Consider the following 19,409-nt stretch of genomic DNA (forward strand, 5'->3'; position numbering starts at 1 on the left):
CTCCCCCGTCACATGAGAAGTAATGACAGCACAGAAAGAGTGCTGAGTCAGCTCATGTGAGAACCATAAAGAACTGGTGGGAAAGAGTCAGGACCCAGGAATGAGATCGTACAGGAACTGAGTTTTTCTGGTCCAGAAATTTTCTATTGCTAGGTAAAACCATGAAGCAGTCTACATAGTTTTTAGTCTACATACTAACTTGGTTAGCCAAGGCATTTTTTTTCTCTATTCTTGGTCAATTACTATTCATATGAGTTTCCAGAAACACTTATGTCTATTCAAAGGTATTGCTATACCTTCCATCATCAGCACATTCTGCTAAGTGTCTCTGGGTGGGAGGACTGAGGGTAAAGAGGGAGACTATTACGTACTGAACTGACTTCAGATAACTTCAGAACAGTGCTTTGGAAAGCAGATTCTACCAGGTGGCATTTCATCAGATAATACGCTGCTGTCGTCATCATCCTAGGAAGAAGGAAGACACCAGAGGGAAACTCTGACTTGAAGGGTCAACGGTTTCCTCAAATTTCATGAAATACCAAGGTATTATATAAAGCAGAATATATTTGGCACTCTAAAAACTGAACTGAGAAGAGTCACTTTCAAACACCAGCTGTCAGTTATCCTGAAAAATACTGTTTTTCCTTAAGTCTTTTGAAAGAAGGTGTAGGAAAAGAAAGAAAACAAAACACCACTTTTGGAGAGCTACTTCAATGGCTCCTGGGAAAGAAAACAGAATGAAACTTCCATTAACATCACTGGGAAAATGTTTGCAAAGAAGTGTCCCAGCTGTGGGAGGGATGAGATTAGAAGGCTAGTTAATTAAAGAAACTTAGAAACAACTAAACAGACGATGGAGCAGAAGGCAGGGAACAATTACTAACTGAGTATTTCTCTTGTAGCAGGCACAGGGCTAAGCACTTTATATCACAATCTCATTTAATCCTTAAACTATACCTGAGAGATAAGTATGGCTAGCCTCCTGTTACAAACGAAGGTATTGAGATTTGCATGGCTCTCATAACTGGAATGAGCTGATCCAGAAAGGGCTAAAATGTCAGGATCTTAATCCAATGTTGCACTGCCTTTGTAAGGATTCTTCTAAACTGAGTGCTGTGCTAAACTTTCTCTATGGTGGTAGCTTCTCTCCTGTCAGAACCAAAGTGATTCATTCACCTCTTAGTTCCAGCCTAGAGTCCTCATCTGTGCACAACTTTGGAGACCAAATGAATCACTTCCATCACCAACTGAGTTTCTTTTTGTTACATATTCATGAACTACAATCTGACCCAGGACCTGTCTTCAAACAAAACAAAAACCTGTTCTTCAATCGAAGGGAAGACACTGAATTCAAAGCAATTCCAAGGTGGGATGCTCAGACTGCTTTGTAAAGTTGCTTGGCAGCATCTACTCAAGTCAAATATATGCACACCTTACCCCAGTCATCCCACTCCTAGGTGTGTACCGCTGGAAGTGTACTGCTATGTCTGCCAAAGACAAGATCAAGAATGGGAATAGCAGCATTGTTCGTAACAGCTTCAAGCTGGAAACAACTCAATCACTATCAACAACGGAATGGAAGGGTGGAGAAACTGTAGCACATTGACATAATGGAACTACACCTAGGTTCAATGATGTGGATGAATATCACAATCATAGTGAGGAATGAAACCCTTAGACAAAAGCAGTCATTAGATTCTGTTCACATCAAGTTCAAAAACATACAAAACGAATCTGTGGTATTAAAGGTCGGGATACGGCTTACTCTACAGGGGTCATTACTAAAAAGGGGTGGTGAATGGGAGGAAGGTTTCCGAGATAATGCTCTGCTTTTTTGATCAGGGTGCTGATTACTTTAGTATATTCACTTTGAGAAAATCCATCAAGGTTTATACAAATTTTTGCACACTTTCTTCTACTCAGTTATACTTCAGTAGAAAGAGCTGGGGACAGACATCTGGCACAGTGATTAACGCACTACCTGGATGCCTTCACCCCGTATCTGGTGCTTGGTGCAAGTCCCGCCTACTTTGCTTCTGATCCAGCTTTTTGCTCATGAACACCCTAGGAGGTGGCACATGGTGGCTTAAGTACTTTGGTTCCTGCCTATCCTGTGACAGAGATGATGGAGTTCCAAGCTCCTGGCTTCAGCCCGGCTCAGACCTTGCAGATGGAAGATCTCTTTCTGTTTCTGTCTTTCTCTCTGCCTTTCAAATAAACAAAAATTCTAAAGTGTAATGTTATATGCTTAGTGGAATACTGGTACAATATTTACACTATAAGTGTTAATTTATTTGGCCCTTATGTCTTCAAATAGAGGCAGATTAAAAAAAACCCAGACTTTTCAAAAATGACTTTCATTTTATTTATTGGCTAAAAGACAACCTGCACAGAGTTCCACTCATCTTCATAGAAAAGAAAACCCATTTTTGAACTGTGGTTTCAAATATGCAGCCCTCCATCTTCAATTAAACGAAGGAACTACCTGTGCTCACCACAAGCTTGTATTCGACTTTAAGAAACCAATTTAATGGAACTGTTCATACACTAGGAGTTTTGGACTCAGACTACACTGTTCATGGCTACATTCTCCCCTTTTCTCTACATTCACTTCATACTCGTAAACTCCGGCGGAATGAAGAAGCCCTTACAAGCGTGTGGCTTGGAAAGGCCTTTTCACTCTGCCACAGGATCTTCGAGTGGAAACCTTGCAGACAATTGTTTTTCATCAGAGTGAAAACTTTCTCAGTTTTCCATCTGAGGATTCCCTTCCATTTGTAGCTCCACATGAATTCTTAGCCTTCAACATCTGAATTGTTTTTGTTAAAAAGGGAGGATAAGACAAAAACAAGCACTTATGGGTGATCTATTTAAGGCTACGTTGCCATTCCTTCTCTTAGACTATTTCATCACATATGAAAGAATAGTTTTTGATATAAATATTTTATTAACTACAAGAAGGAAAGGGGGCAGGAAGTAAAAGTTTATTCAAAAGTTTCCTTTGTAAAATATTCCTTGACAAAGATGAGTTAGTGGAAAGAACAAATATCCTGAAGCACACTACAATACTGTTTGCAGCAAAATTTATTTCAAAAGTCACTTTACTCTGTTAAGGGATGGTATCATTTATTTCCCTGGATAATAGGAGGCTAGGATTGGAATCCACTGCATATTTTGGAAAGTTATGGAACTTCCTTAAATCGTTACAAAGTAAAGGTTTAAGGAGGAGAGAAAGTAACATCTATGATGATTTTTTAATTTTAATGAACACTACCTCTCTCATAGACTGTAACTATAAAGCACAGTTGACAAGTGGTAGGAAGGCCTACAAATGTTCTTTTCTATATCATACATTGTTTTCTTTCTTTTTTTTTAACCATCTGACATTAGAAATTGAAGTCTCTTCAAGATGGACTCTCCTAGAAGTTAATTTGAATGTAGTTCCAGATGACCCATGCAGTAGGGCCGACTGCCAGCTGCGCCATTATTCAAGCAGAGATAATTTTCAAATATCAGTATTCCAGTGAACACTAGGACAATGTCCCCACTCTACTCAAAGTGATTGAGAAATCCCATTTAGATGGTATGATTGACCATATTAAATTCCTTACCTTTTCTATAATGAACACTATAGAACCAATCTAGTATGACATTAGATAATCTCTTTGAGCAAAATATGTGAAGCTGTGATATTTGCATGCTCACACTGTAGATAATGCAAAAACTGTTTAAATGTCAATCCCCCACTTGTCTATTTTTATTAATTACTACAAAATACTAAAACCAGCTAAGTACATAATACATAAAGCCTGTGGATATTTGTTTATTAAAACTGATTATTAGCTTGTTTTAAGATTATGGGTCAGAGATGTAGATTTGGTTTTTACTTCAAAGAGTGTTAAATAGAAGAGTGAGAACTGTTCACCACGCTTCTTTGGATCATCAGGCAAGGCAGGCTTTTTAGTACAAAAAACTAATTGAGGAGAATTAACGTCAATCAGATTGTGTAGCTGTTATACACTCAGGATTCAGGAGCTGATTCTGTGAGCCCAGCAAGTCACCAAAACGTGGTTCTTTTTAATTGAAGTACATTACAAATGATTAAAAATCTTATAGACATTCGCAAAATCTCTGCGACCTTCAGGTGCTACGCAGCTGCTAACAAGAGCCGCTGAAGAGCAAAAGCCCAGGGATGACTGTACGTAAGACGGTCACAGGAGACGCATGACTACACTGCTGTGTTTTATATAGCTTATACATTTTATCGCTTTAAACCTTAACACTTAAACTTGTAGCTCCTGGAGTGACAGGGTGGTTAAAATAGACTTTTCTTTTGAGAAAGAGAAATCTACCTAAAAACAAAGTCTGGTACAACGAAACTATGTAGATTGTATTAAGCTTATAATTTTGATTATTCTATCTTTTTAGAACAGTTTATATTTTATGTACATTTATAATCCCATTTAAAAATACATATTTCTCAGCCAGTAACTTTCCTATAACTGCTAAAACTGCACGTGTGATGTATAATGTATTATGCATTACATGTTACAGTATGTATTAAGTTAAAAGAGTAAAATAAATAAATAGAGCACTTAAGGGATTAAAAACAATAAATATAAGCACCTAAGAAATTGTACGCACCAATCTCTGAAATATTCCATTGTCTAAAAATATTTATATGACACAGGCATCATGTACCATTTGCTCCTCACCTGGCAGAAGCCTCCCATGTCACATACAGAGATACCTTATGAGTGGAGGGGACAGTTACCACACAAGTCTCACTATGTTCACTCTTGGAGAAGAAGTCCATTCATATTACAAAGACCACATTCAAAAAGCATTCACATTCACATTGTAATAAGTTCCTGCACAGATACAGGCTCATTATGAATTTAATTATACAAAGTTGCCACCTCATTTTCCTTTGAAGGAATGACATAAGTCTGAATATTTTCATCCCTCACAAATAATAAAATCCCAATTTGAATTGTCATTACTAAAAATTCAACTAGAACTTTTCATCAGTGAGTATCTAAGACATGTCACAAGAAAAAATAAGATGAAGAAAACTGCAACCATTTTAAGTAGAAACTTTTCTATTTTAGCTTAGATATGAAAGACGGGAGTCACTCTACCTCACAGAGCAGCAGGTCAATGATGTGGAACACCATGCAGAGCGGGAACTTGGCCGTGAAAAGGGTGAGAAACCACTGGGATGCATACATATGAGCTTCCAGGTTCAGCTCACAAAAATGGCTGTGCAGGTCTGGTAGCTGCTCCTAAAGTCAAAGTGAAAAATTTAAGGCAAGAAACATGGCCGAAGCTTTGTTTCCCTGCCACAACCATGATTTATGAAAGTTTTCTATGATCACTTCATTTTAGCATTGGTTGTAATTTATGTAATTACACAGAAATAATGACAGGGCACAGCAGCTGAGTACGAAACAGATAATTGAGAAAAATAAAGACAGACTTGTTATAAACAAGCGGCAGGCCCCCCTTTTGCTCCCTTGACTGCTTTCGTTTTTTGGGAAACGTTTGTTCTGACAGAACACCTGCAGCCAGTGATTATCTTGACTCCAGTCCAGTCACAGCATACCCACCCAGGGTCACACTCAGATCACGAGCAAAGAAATGCATCTTCTTCAGATTCCATGTAACTCCAACATCACTCGCGACGAGGATATCATTTCAGTATATTTTTGAGCACTTGCAAAACCCCACGGCATAACCAAACATTTCCAAGCTGTATCTTCAACATACTAAAATTTGCAAAGTAAAGGAACTGTGCAAAGCTATGAAGTATGAAACTGAGTGTCCCCTAAAAAATGTCTTTAAATAAGAAAATACTTTTGAAAAGTATTGAAGAGAAAGTATACTAAAAACGTGTGTAAGAATATTTTTAAAAGTCAAATGGCTACATAATTATATGAAGACCAATGTAGATTTTGGCCAGAAACCAAGTCTATTTACATTTATATGTTATTGGTTTTCAGCTCTATTAGGTTTTTTTCTGTAACTCGACATATCCCCTAGTGATAAAAGTTCCTAATTTTTATTTACCTGCATTAGTCTCTCCAACTGATAGAATTTGCAGTGAAGATCTTCAAAGTTGTTTTTGTAGAGGTCTCGCAAACGATAGTCATACATGATTTTCACCAAAACACAGAAGGCTTGTTCCTCCGGCATCTACAGGAAAACACACACAGAGAACATGACTCATGGCATTTCATGAGAACGCCTTCAAGCCCCTCCATGCTGTCAGTCTTTTGCAGGAATGGTTGAAGGCCTACAGCGCACGAAGCCCTTCAGAGCAAGCTGTATGCAGAGTGACATCAGTAAAATTTGTGTTCAAAGCTTCTAGCCTCCTCACTGGAGATGAGTTACCCTCTTTTGTTAATTTTAACCACGTTGTCAATCATCTGTCAGGCAGTCTCAAATAATCAGGAGAATGGGCATTTAGCCTGGCAGTTAAGATGCTGGTTAAGAGACTCATGTCCCACATCAGAGACCTTGGCTTCAACGCCCAGCTTCTGGCCCCTAACTCCAGCTCCCTGCTAATACAGATCCTAGAAGGCTCAACTGATCGGGTTCCTGCCACCCACATGGGAGACCCGAATGGGGATCCTGACTCCTGGTCCGGTCCCAGCATAGCTGGCTGATAAAGGCATTTGCAGAGTGAACCAGTGGGTAAGAGTTCTGTCTGTTTCTCAAATAAACAACTAAGAAAAAGTTAGCTAATATGAGCAAAAAATTAAAAAATCAAAACAATATAGAAAAATAAAGATCAAGTCTCACTCTTCCCTGTCCTTGCATACAACTAGTCCCTAGTACCTCCCTCCCTTACCTCTTCTGCATGACCTAACTACTCTTAATTTCTCCTAAATCCTGCCAATATTTTTGAATTTCTATTGCTCACTTTCTTACACAAAAGGTAACATTCTACACTCTTCATTGTGCATCTTGCCTTTTTCCCCTTACCCATGTAAGCTGGAACTACTTTCACTTCAGTATATAAAGCACTGTGCTTGTTTCTAAACAGCCACACAGCACTCCAGCCTGTGGATATACCACAGTTAATCTAAACATTCTCCTGTTGGTGGATGCTTTGGCTGTTCCTGAGCTTTTGTCACCCAGAGCTACAATAAACAATCGTGTATATGCATCATTGATCTACATATGCAGGGCAGGGCCCATTCCCCAAAAAGGGCCCCCTGGGTCGAAGGACAGGGCATTTTTAATTCTGACAGATAGTATACCATGCTCCCAGAGTTCTCACGACATCGCTATTTTTTTTTCTGTAAAAAACAGTTTTTAGGAAAGGATCTTAGGAGCTTCTACTACTAAGATTTAAATGACCAATAACATCTAATATATTAACCCTCTTAAAAGTATTTTTTTATCTGAACAGGAAGTAAAATCTAAAGTCCAAGGAACAAATTTCTGAATTGCAATACAGTAAGCTGAAAGAATATGGACAGGCACATGGCCAATATTCTGAAATTCAATCAGGCAGACAGAAAACTCTGACGTTCTTTGTTTTGACAGGCAGAGTGGACAGTGAGAGAGAGAGACAGAGAGAAAGGTCTTCCTTTTTGCCGTTGGTTCACCCTCCAATGGCTGCTGTGGCCGGACCACTGCGCTGATCCGAAGCCAGGAGCCAGGTGCTTCTCCTGATCTCCCATGGGGTGCAGGGCCCAAGGACTTGGGCCATCCTCCACTGCCTTCCCGGGCCATAGCAGAGAGCTGGCCTGGAAGAGGGGCAACCGGGATAGAATCCAGCACCCTGACTGGGACTAGAACCTGGTGTGCCGACGCCGCAAGGCGGAGGATTAGCCTGTTAAGCCACGGCACTGGCCTTCTCTGACGTTCTTACAGTGTCCTAGGATTAACGTTAAGTAAACATTCACACCAACTGTCACTTCCCTGAACATCTGAATCGGGCTGGGTCTGCTGTTTCACACCTTTGCTAGAGTTCCTTCGGGCCTCAGTGGCTGAGTCGAGCAGCCTCATTTACCCATTGAGAAGTGTAACTGTTTCTTAAAGTCCCTACACAAATTAGCCACAACCAGAAAAACACCAAAATTAAAGAAAAACCTCCTGAGGTTAAATAAGTACATTATCTATTGTCAGTTTATTTCTATGGGTATTTGATTTTTCCTTTTTTAATCTATGAGTTGTTTGAGGCCTTCTCAAAGTTTTTGGTTTTTGACCTCTGCTGTCCACGTCAGTAAATATTTTTTGGTTTCTGTCATTTAGAACAAGTATACCGTATTTTGTATTCTTCATGCCCTTACAATTCTTTTTTTTTAAGATTTTATTTATGTATTTGAGAGGTAGTTACAGACAGAGAGGGAGAGCCAGAGAGAAAGTCTTCCATCTGTTGGTTCACTCCCCAAATGGCTCCACTGGCCAGAGGTGGGCTGATCCGAAGCCAGAAGCCAGGAGCCTCTTCAGGGTGTCCAACATGGGTGCAGGGTCATCTTCCACTGCTTTCCCAAGCCATAAGCAGAAAGCTAGATCGAACGTGGAGCAGCCGGGACTCGAACCAGCACCCATAAGGGATACCAGCGCAGCAGGTGGAGGCTCAGCTACTCTGCCACAGCACTGGCCCACGCTTTCATTACTGTGTCACTGATGCCTCAAGTGACATTCACTTGTACATACATGACCTGCAGAACTTCTCTACCACCAGATTCTACATTTCTTCATCTTCCTCTTCGATCTCTTCCCATGCAAATGCTATACAAAAAGCTGCATGCGAGAAATCTGCAGCCAGCCCTAGAGCAACTGAGTCACTTCAAGTCTCTCTGAATGAACTCAACTGGCTGAACAGTTTACCATCTGGTATCTTACACAGGGGATAAACCATTACTGCCTTGAAGGTGGTAAGAATCACAGCAGTAAATAAAAGGGCTAAGTGCTCTTCGGCACTCCTACACAGTCACCAGGGAGATGACGTGGGCAGCGCGCAGGCTCTGGGCCTAGCGCAATGAAGGAACAGTGACTTCCCAAAGGATGTATCAACTGTCACCTCCACTTGGGTTTTACAAGGACATAGAGGTCGTGGGAGGCCAGCGCCGTGGCTCACTAGGCTAATCCTCCAACTGTGGCGCTGGCACACCGGGTCCTAGTCCTACTCGGGGCACCGGATTCTGTCCCGGTTGCCCCTCTTCCAGGCCGGCTCTCTGCTGTGGCCCGGGAATGCAGTGGAGGATGGCCCAAGTGCTTGGGTCCTGCACCCTATGGGAGACCAGGAGAAGCACCTGGCTCCTACCATCGGATCAGCATGGTGTGCCGGCTGCAGCATGCCAGCCGCAGCGGCCATTGGAGGGTGAACCAATGGTAAAGGAAGATCTTTCTCTCTGTCTCTCTCTCACTGTCCACTCTGCCTGTCGAAAAATAAAAAAAAATAAAAAAATTGAAAAAAAGAAGTCATGGGGTGCAACAGGTTGTATGTGTGGATAAGAAGGCAGAACTCACGACAGACAGGCCAAGCAGAAGGACGGCTGAACACAGGCCAGACCAGGACACATGGTTCGAGACAACGATAGGGTCCTAGCAAATGGACAGAAACGTCTGCTCCTTCCAAGATACGGAGCTTACACACCCTCATCTCTCTCCTCTCTCTCCTCCTCTACCTTTCTCTTCCTCAGAAGTAGAAAACAATACATTTAACAGATGCTCTTTGGAAACAATCAATTTTAAAGGTTCTGAACAGATTTATCTCTGAAAAACGATTTATGATTATTAACTGACAATCCCAGCCCATCTTTATTTCTTAAAGTGACATGCACATTCTGGGAAGTTGGCAGCCGTCATGTCTGACCTTGGCGACGTTAGCTCTGTTGTGCAGCTCTATGCTGCGTGAACACAACAGACTAGTACAATCCACACTGACTACTACCTGTGAAGATCAGGGTTACATACACCAAGCTGCTGCAGGCTCTCAAATACTATCTCATCATAAAACTGACTCAAGTGGACTCTTGTAAAGATAGCAAAAAAAAAAAAAAAAAAAAAAAAAAAGTCTGGTGCTGGCATTGGGCCATAATGGGTAAAGCCAATGCCTGCAATGTTGGCACTCTGCATGTGCACCGATTCATGTGCCGGCTGTTCCACTTCCCGTCGAGCTCCCTGCAGATAGCCTGGGAAAAGCAGCAGAAGATGGCCCAAGTACCTGGGCCCCTGCTACCCATATGGGAGACCCAGATGAAGCTCCTGGCTTCTGGCTTCGACATGGGCCAGCCCTGGCCATTGCAGTCATCTGGGGTGTGAACAGCATGTAGAAGACTTTCTCTCTCCCTCTCTCCATTTCTCTCTAAGTCTTTAAAATAAGTAAATAAATAATTTTTTCTTAAAAAAAAACTAACCAAATTTCTAACAAAATGAATGAGAAACTAATGGGAAATACATATAATCTCTGGAAAAGTAGAAATACAAAGTTTTCTTTCCAGTTTAAAGATTAACAGTATCAGGTGAACGTGCCTACTTAAGCTTCCCTTGGTATTTATTTTTCTTCAATTAACGTGTTCATTATCACAGTATCAATCAGGGAAGGCAAACAAAATCTAGCCAAAACGTCAAATATTTTACAAATAAAAACAAGTGTCTAGAGATGTATGAAATACAGCTAACCAGCAAATACTGATTGATATTCACACTGGCAAAGAACAAAGGAAAAGTGCTGATCTGCCGTAGTATTCTGCTGTAGAAGTTGCGATAATCCACGTTGAAGACGACGTTGCCTATCGGTGCAGTGGCAACACGAGGGAGCGAAGGCTCAGCTTCATTTTGTGGTGCTGGGTAACACACGACAGATGACATGGAGACATGGTTTGCAAGTTTTAAATAATATTTACCTTTCAGTAGCTACTAATGACTCCACTGATAGCTCTGTCAATATAAATAAACAGAATACTTCACTAATAATTGCACTAACAAGTAGCATTAGCCTTGGTAGGCCACTATCCAAGCGCACAGAACACTGGAAAATAAATGGCCTGGAGATGAGAAGGGACGCACAGGTGGTACTGGAGCACGTCACTACCATCCATGTCTATCATGCAGATAAAATAGACAACATAGTTCACTCCCCAAATGGCTGCAATGGCTGGAGCTCGGCTGATCCGAAGCCAGAAGGCAAGAGCCAGGAGCTTCTTCTGGGTCTCCCACATGAGTGCAGGGTCCCAAACACTTGGGCCATCTTCTACTGCTTTCCCAGGCCATCAACGGGAAGCTGGATTGGAAGTGGAGCAGTGGGACTCGAACTGACGCCCATATGGGATGCTGGAGCCGCAGACAGATGCTTAACCTATTATGCAACAGCGCCAGCCCCTGCTTTTTGGTTTTAATGCAAGTTTATGTGGCTGAATTTTTAACAATGGCAATGTTTAACAACTGGTTCACAAAATTCCCTAAAATTCAACACTGGCTCTCATGAGCTGCTATGATCTCAATCTAGCACAGCACTGATAGACTATAATGAAGAGTTAGAGCTGTATTCAAAGTACAGCAGGAATCACTTCATTTATTTTCATTTATTTACTTATTTATTTTCAAGGCAATATGACATAGAAAGCAACAGACATAAAGAGAGAATTTCCTTCTGCTATTTTATTCTCAACTGCCTGCAAAAGCCAGGGTTGGATCAAGCCTGGTATAAGACACACAGTCCAGGTCTCCCACATGAACGGCAGGCTTCCCATTACTCGAGCTCTCACCACTGCCTCCCAAGGCTGTGTTAGCAGGACACTGAAGTCAGGAACTGAGCCAGGAACTGAACCTAGGAACTCTGATGAGGGAGGCAGGAGTCTGAATGGGTCGGCTACACACTGACTTCCAATCACTGCAGAGACGTCAGCGGGGAATCTAGTTTTTGATTTTTAGCAAGGTCACTTAGTGGCTCCATGCAGCACAGATTGACGGGAAAGATGGATTATACATAAGTTGATTTAGTAAGCATCTATCACTCTTCTTTAGTACGAACGTATCATCCATGAGAACTGTATTCAACCACTGTCCTTAAGAGGTTGTCCCAAATTAGGTGGCAAATGAGGAAAAGGTGTTACAGTAGAAACACATTATTTTGGAATTATACCAATAGATGTGAATTGCCAGATAAGCTTTTAGTTACAAGCTGGGTGACTGTGAGCAGGAAATCTCCCAATGCCTGAGTGATTTTTGTCCTAAAACATTAGAAAAAATAGTATCTGGGGGCTGGCATTGTGGCATAGTAGGCTAAACCTCTGCCTGCGGTGTCAGCATCCCATATCAGTGCCAGTTTGTGTCCTGCCTGCTCCTCTTCTGATCCAGCTCTCTGCTTATGGCCTAGGAAAGCAGTAGAGGTAGCCCAAGTGTTGGGCTCCTGCACCCAGGTGGAAGACCCAGAAGAAGCTCCTGGCTCCTGGCTTCAGATCGGCCCAGCTCTGGCCATTGTGGTCATTTGGGGAGTGAACCAGCAGATGGAAGACCTCTCTCTGCCTCTCCCTCTCTGTAACTCTGCCACTCAAATAAATAAATAAAATCTTAAAAAGAGAAAATACTATGTCATAAGGATACTGAAAAGGTTAAATAAAATATATGTATGCAACAATATATACATATTATCAGGGTCAATAAACATAAGTCCCCTGCTTGAAGATAGAGTCTATCGGGGCCAGTGTTGTGTCGTAGCAGGTAAAGCTGCTGCCTGCAATGCTGGCATCCCATATGAGCACCAGTTCGAGTCTTGATTGCTCCACTTCCAATCCAGCTCCTTGCTAAGGTGCCTGGGAAAGCAGCAAAGGATGGCCCAAGTACCTGGGCCCCTGCCACTCAAGTGGGAGACCTAGAAGAAGCTCCTAGCTCTTGGCTTTCTTCTGGCCATTTGGGGAATGAACCAACAGATGGAAGATCTCTCTGTCTCTCTTTAACTCTGCTTTTCAAATAAATAAATGAGTTTTCTACTATTAAGATGTTTTATTAGACTCTACATTAACAGAAAGTGGCAAATGTGCTGCTTTTCATACAAAGACAGCATTTCTTGTGAATGGAAAAATGTCCTTTTCCTCTCCACCCTTTTGATAGCTCACACAGTGACAAGCTGCAGGTTGTCCTTGTAGCTAGGCATACCTGCTCAGGGGAGATCTCTGGCTTGGGGCTACACAATATGGCACAGCTCTGCCTTTGAAATCCTAAGTGTGATCATAAACGCACTTAGATCATGAAAGCTCTATTTCCTTTAACGTGATGGTTGGTTGTTTTCTCTGAATCTCCAAATGCGATGCTGCAGGCATCAGTCATTCATGCGCCCCTAACCCCTGTACTCTGTACCCACACTCCCAGCTCTTACATGAAGCCCTTCATCAATATCCAGTATTAATTATTTGTTGAAGATAACTAGCAAAACGCTGATATGTTTGCCTTTGTCAGTGAAGGCACACCACGTAAACAGGGCCATCTGGCGGTTATCCCCAGCACAAGAGCCAACAAAAAGGAGCACTGCGGGGAAGCTGGAGGTGATGGGAAGCCAATGGAAGCAGATTCACACTTGGGTTCTCTTAACATTATTAAACACGCTAAATACTAGAAGCTGGTCTATTATTTACACTGGCTATAAAGCTGGTCCCTCAATCAGCATACATAAAACGAATCAATATCTGCCCAACTCCTGACTGTACCAGCAGATCTCACTTTCAGACACCCTGTTCACCCCAGAGGCCAGAGCCGAGGCCGGAGGAGTGGGCGGGGCGGCTGCCTGGACAGGACCGTTTGTTCCCTCCTCGTGTGGCCGTCCCTTCCACCAGCTGCCACGAGCAAGTGCCTGGGCTCCAGGTGAAGGAGAAGGAATGGCAACGGAGAGGAGAATCACCTGTCCCCTCAGACCACAAGGAGTAGCAGAAACCCTGTCTTCCAGGATTCCTGGGACACAGAGACAGCCCCTGTGACGACAAAACAGTAAAGAAAACAGCCTAAGAGGGAACAAAGCATCTTCCAGGATTCCTGGGACACACAGACGGCCCCTGTGACGACAAAACAGTAAAGAAAACAGCCTAAGAGGAGACAAAGCACTCGCATGCCTTCTAGCAGTGGCAGCAGCAACAGCAGCCTTCACAGCTCAGACAGAGCCAGGGGTCTGAGAGCAGCACCCAGCCCACGCCTGCGCGGTCTGCCCTGTGCCCCGGCCCTCACGTCCACATCAGCCAGACCCGGAAGGGGGCCCCTTGCACAGCCCACTGCACCAAGGACAGCCTCCAACACGATGTGCCACAGCTTCGTGCCTTCTGTGAAGGGGCAGTGCTGTGCAGATTTTTCAGCTTACAATTTGTTTTTAAAAATTGCACACACAGGGCTGGAGCTGTGGGATAGTGGGTAAAGCCGCAGCCTGCAGTGTCGGCATCCCATGTGGGCACCGGTTCGAGTCCCAGCTATTCCACTTCTGATCCCGCTCTCTGCTATGGCCTGGGGAAGTAGCAGAAGATGGTGCAAGTCCTTGGGCCCCTGCGCCCATGTAGGAGGCCCAGAGGAAGCTCCTGGAGGCTCTGGCCACTAACAGGTTAACAGGCAGTTGTTTACTTGTGGTTTTGCTGCACTACTGCAATTTCAAAGGGGCTTTGAGGTAAGTTTTTGTAAGATTCTTCTGAGGGAGGAATCAGGTCCATTCCAGGCAGTGGTATAAGGAAATCTCATCTGCGTGTTGAATGCACAGTATGTCCAATTCAGACTGAGTTCCAGAACTGTCAAGTAGAATTCTACTTTATGTAAAAAGGCCTTTCAATAATGAGGGATCTTCCATTTTTAACTCAATGTACTAGAGTATCCAGTCTACATGAACAAACATACTTTTTCCCCCAATACAGGGGGTCTGATTCAGTCTTGCACTGGAATGAACTGCCACATCATGTCCTGGTATGCAGATGTTCTATTACAAGGACTCTTCCTTAGAGGAGAACAACCTGGCTCAGTAGAGACCATGCCTGAGTCGCCCTCCCCGGGAACGGTCCCATCTCTGCTATGTATTTGGATCAGTCTCCGGGGCACCCTGATCACTTCCGGGTCAGCGCTCTCCCTGTCTGTGCCGCAGACGTTAGCAGGTAACACTGCACGGCTCCAAATGCTGAGAAATGCATGATGATGTCTGTGGCTCCAAACCTGTTCTATCAGCAGCCTGTGTGATCTCCTGGAGAAGTCCACCTCAAGAGCCGACAGGCACGACACGGATGCCGCTGCCGAGACACATGCGCCATCTGAACTGATGCATAACTTAACAAGACAGGAAACCTTGGACAGGGATTCACTTCGTGCTGAAGGGAACCCTGAACAGGAATTAGGGGGCCACACGCCATCCTTGAAACTGGAAAGGCCGGTGTGGCTAGAAACAAAATGAGCAGAGGCCTCTGTTTTATTATTATTTTTTAAAGATTTATTTATTTATTTGAAAGGCAGAGTTGCAGAGAAGCAGAGGCAGAGAGAGAGAAAGAGAGAGAATCTCCCATCTGCTGGTTCACTGCCCAGATGGCCGCAATGGGCTGCATCTGGAGCTGCGCCGACCCAAAGCTAGGATGCAAGAGCTTCTGAATCTTCTACGTGGGTGCAGGGCCCAAAGGCTTGGGCCATCTTGTACTGCTATCCCAGGCCATAGCAGGGAGATGGATTAGAAGTGGACCAGCCGGGGCTCGAACCGGCACCCATATGGGATGCCAGCACCAGAGGCAGCGGCTTTACCCACCATGCCACAGTGCCGCCCGTATCATTCTGTATCTCTGCCATGGCCTGGGAAAACAGTAGAAGATGGTCCAGGTCCTTGGGCCACTGCACCCATGTGGGAGCCCCGGAAGAAGCTCCTGGATCTTGGCATCGGATTGGTGCAGCTCTGGCCGATGCAGCCATCTGGGGAGTGAACCAGTGGATGGAAGACCTCTCTCTCTCTCTCTCTCTCTACCTCCATCTCTCAGGGACTCTGCCTTTCAAGTGAATGCATAAATCTTAAAAAAAAAAGAGAAGTGATGCAGTAGTATTCGTTTAGAGGCAGATATACTCCCCTGCTACTCAGTCATATTGGACAGCCAGCCAGGCTTGAACAATGAAGGTGCAGACATGTCGTCTTCCTCGCCCACAAGCTGTCTTATCAAGGAGCCAGCATGCACCGTGGAGTCCTCTGCTCCGGGGAGAGCTGGGGGGTCACCCTGCTATTGGATGGAGAGGAAAGTGCCTTAACATCTACCCCAAGCCTCCGGCCGCCTCACCCTCCCCTCCACGTGGAGGCCACACAGTGCGCACAGGGGAGAGCTCCAGCCAAGACTTTGCTGTGTGCCAAGATGTGAAGAGGACTTGGGGAACAGCGTGAGATTGGAAAAGAAGGATTGTCCTAGGAAAAGAGTAAACACGGGCACCTCCTTTCCACCTACTCCTCTAGCAGGGAGAAAACCGACGGCCGGCTGCCTGAGGTGGAGGTGTGGCTGGAGGGGAAGTCACAGCCCCATGCTTATCCAGGGTCTCAGCAAGCATTTTTTCCCACTACCATCCCCCCACTTCTGAAACCAGATGTCTGGTGAGAATTCTTAAAGGTCTGACGGCAGGGAACATGGAAGGGCCACACTGCTGATATTTTGTCTAACAGGGCAGCCAACAACAACTAAACGTGTGCGAACGGAGAACCTAACACTCCAGGAAGCATGCTTTCATCTCCCACCCGAGGGAAAGCTACGGAAGATGCTACTCTCACCAGCAGAACCAAGTTTGTCCGAGTAGAGCAATGCCGCCGCAGCGCTGGCAGTTCATGTGTGCACCCCACTAAATAATCTAAGAAACAGTCTCCTCCTGTCCTGCACATTCCTAGGTAGCATTTCTATCACCAGGCCACCTGGTAGCGTCAGTGGGCATCTGTTAAAACTCCTATTAGCTCAAGCTAGTGAAGCCTAGTACTTCTCTGTCACGTCGCCATTAAAAGCAGCATTACATTTAAAAAAAAAATCCTGTTCCTCAATGAGGTGGTATTGTGGTATCAGCACACTTTTAAAAATAAACATTAAGGGGCCGGTGCTATGGCACAGTAGGCTAAACCTCTGCCTGTGGCGCCGGCATCCCATGTGGGTTCCGGTTTGAGAGCTAGTAGCCCCTCTGCCAATCAAGCTCTCTGCCAGTGGCCTGGGAAAGCAGGGAAAGATGGCCTGCACCCACATGGGAGACCCAGAAGAAGCTCCTGGCTCCTGGCTTCAGATGGGCTCAGCTCCAGCCGTTGTGGCCATTTGGGGGGTGAACCAGAGGATGGAAGACCTCTCTCTCTGTCTCTACTTATCTCTCTCTGTAACTCTCCCTCTCAAATAAATAAACCTCTTAAGGAAAACCTTAAAATGATTATGTAAACTATTATAATAATTAGTTTCATTGAACAAACAATTCAACTTATCCCTGGCTTACAATTGATCTAAAGTATAATAAAAATAAAAAACTGATCAATGTTTATATAAAATATAAAGGTGTTAGAATACCCATTTTTGTCGTATGCAGAACTCTGTCATGGGATCCGTGCTGTTTAACTGGGAAAGGGGAAGACAAACATTAAAATCTGCTCATTTAAGACACCAACATATCATCCAGGGCATTATGCAATACCAGCCAAATGCCTGCTTCATGAGCATAATCTGAAAGCCAAACATGATATAATCGCTGTGTGGGAATAATCGCTGCTGTGCTCGGCCATCTGCACTGACAGGGACAGTCCCCAGGCTCCCACTGCTTCTGTCCACAAAGAACCCTACAACAGAGCAGCTTCAAGTACTTCAAAACGTCTTTCAGATTCAACTGAAATAATATATATCAAGATAGTTTGGGGGGGCGGCATTGTGGTGTAGCAGGTAAAGCCAGCGCCTGCAGTGCCGGCATCCCATATGGGCGCTGGTTCGAGTCCCAGCTGCTCCACTTCTGATCCAGCTCTCTGCTATGGCCTGGGAAAGCAGCACAAGATGGCCCAAGTCCTTGGGCCCCTGCACCCATGAGAGAGACATGGAGGAAGCTCCTGATTGTTAGCTTTGGATCAGCGCAGCTCTGGCCGTTGCAACCATATGGGGAGTGGACCAGCGGATGGAAGACCTCTCTCTGTCTCTCTGCCTCTCCTCCTTTCTGTATGTAACTCTGACTTTCAAATAAATAAATAAATCTTTTAAAAAAGATATTTTTTGAAATAAGATCATATTTTGATGATTTTAAAAAATCCGCATTTTTAGGTTGGATAAAACTAGTTTTCCCATGTCACACAATTGTGTTTCACATCTTTTGGAATGATCCACCTTTTTCTATTGAAGCTAATAAATACTCCACTGATTTTCTAAATTTTCAACTGAGACGGATGCTAGTGACTAATCTGAAAATCATAAGCTCATGAGTCTTCATTTTCTGTTTACACACTGAAAAGCAAATAGAATCAAATCTTACAGCCATTTGTTTATGTAAAAATACACCTAACTTTGGGGCTGGCACTGTAGCACAGCGGGGTAAAGCCCTGGCCTGCAGGACCAGCATCCCATATGCGTGCCAGTTCAAGTCCTGGCTGCTCCACTTCCGATCCAGCTCTCTGCTATGGCCTGGGAAAGCAGCACAAGATGGCCCAAGTCCTTGGGCCCCTGCACCCACGAGGGAGACACGGAGGAAGCCCCTGGCTCTTGGCTTCGGATCAGCTCAGATTTGGCCACTGCAGCCATCTGGGGAGTGAACCAGCTGAAGAAAGACCTCTCTCCCTCTCTGGCTCTACCTCTCTCTGTAACTCTTTCAAATAAATAAAATAAATTATTTTTTTAAACACACCTAAATTGAATACCTATTTATAAGCTACAAAACACAGTCATTGTACAATATATTTGTTTCCTACATTTAATCAATTTCCATTAGTGGGATCGGGAACAAAAAAAAAATTGAGTAGGCAATTATTAATTTCAGAAATAAATAGTGCCAGTTACCATAATTAGGGACATTCATTCATGACTCCATTTGATCCTCAAAAAATTCTGCCAGGAAGGTATTTTCTATTTTAAATATAGGACTAGTGAAGATTAGAGAAGTCCCATCATTTGCCAATAACTGCGAATCTATTAAAGAAAGTCCTGATTTAATACCATGACTGCACTTGGTTTGTGCCAGGTACCAAATAAGAAACACTCTGGACACCAATAACTTAAGGACTCAATACTCAGAAAAAAACTAGGAGGATGACGACATTCCTTCCATTTTATAAATGAAGAAACTAAAACTCAGCTTAGGAAACCTGCCCAAGGTCATGTAACTTAAAAAGTATTAAACCACAAGTCAAATTTATAATTGTGCTTTTTACTATTCTTTGAAGGAGTTCAGCTTTGAAAGAGCAGAGAAACATAAGGTAGTAGTTAAACATGAGGATTGGGGCCAGCGCCATGGCTCACTTGGTTAAA

At 43.7% G+C, this 19,409-nt stretch overlaps 1 protein-coding gene across 5 annotated transcripts in view; it reads right to left on the reverse strand.

Moving 5' to 3' along the window:
• RABGAP1L (RAB GTPase activating protein 1 like) overlaps positions 1-19,409 on the reverse strand; it is an 803,019-nt gene that overhangs the window by 260,074 nt on the left and 523,536 nt on the right. For all 5 annotated transcript variants that reach the window (XM_062192989.1, XM_062192987.1, XM_062192988.1 and 2 more), the window contains 2 exons: positions 6,070-6,195; positions 5,142-5,285 (listed from right to left, as the gene is read on the reverse strand). In XM_062192989.1, the coding sequence (XP_062048973.1) occupies positions 5,142-5,285; positions 6,070-6,195 (270 nt within the window). The remainder of the gene's footprint in view (positions 1-5,141; positions 5,286-6,069; positions 6,196-19,409) is intronic.

The sequence above is a fragment of the Lepus europaeus genome, chromosome 5 (genome assembly GCF_033115175.1).
Source record: "Lepus europaeus isolate LE1 chromosome 5, mLepTim1.pri, whole genome shotgun sequence".
Lineage (NCBI taxonomy): Eukaryota > Metazoa > Chordata > Mammalia > Lagomorpha > Leporidae > Lepus > Lepus europaeus.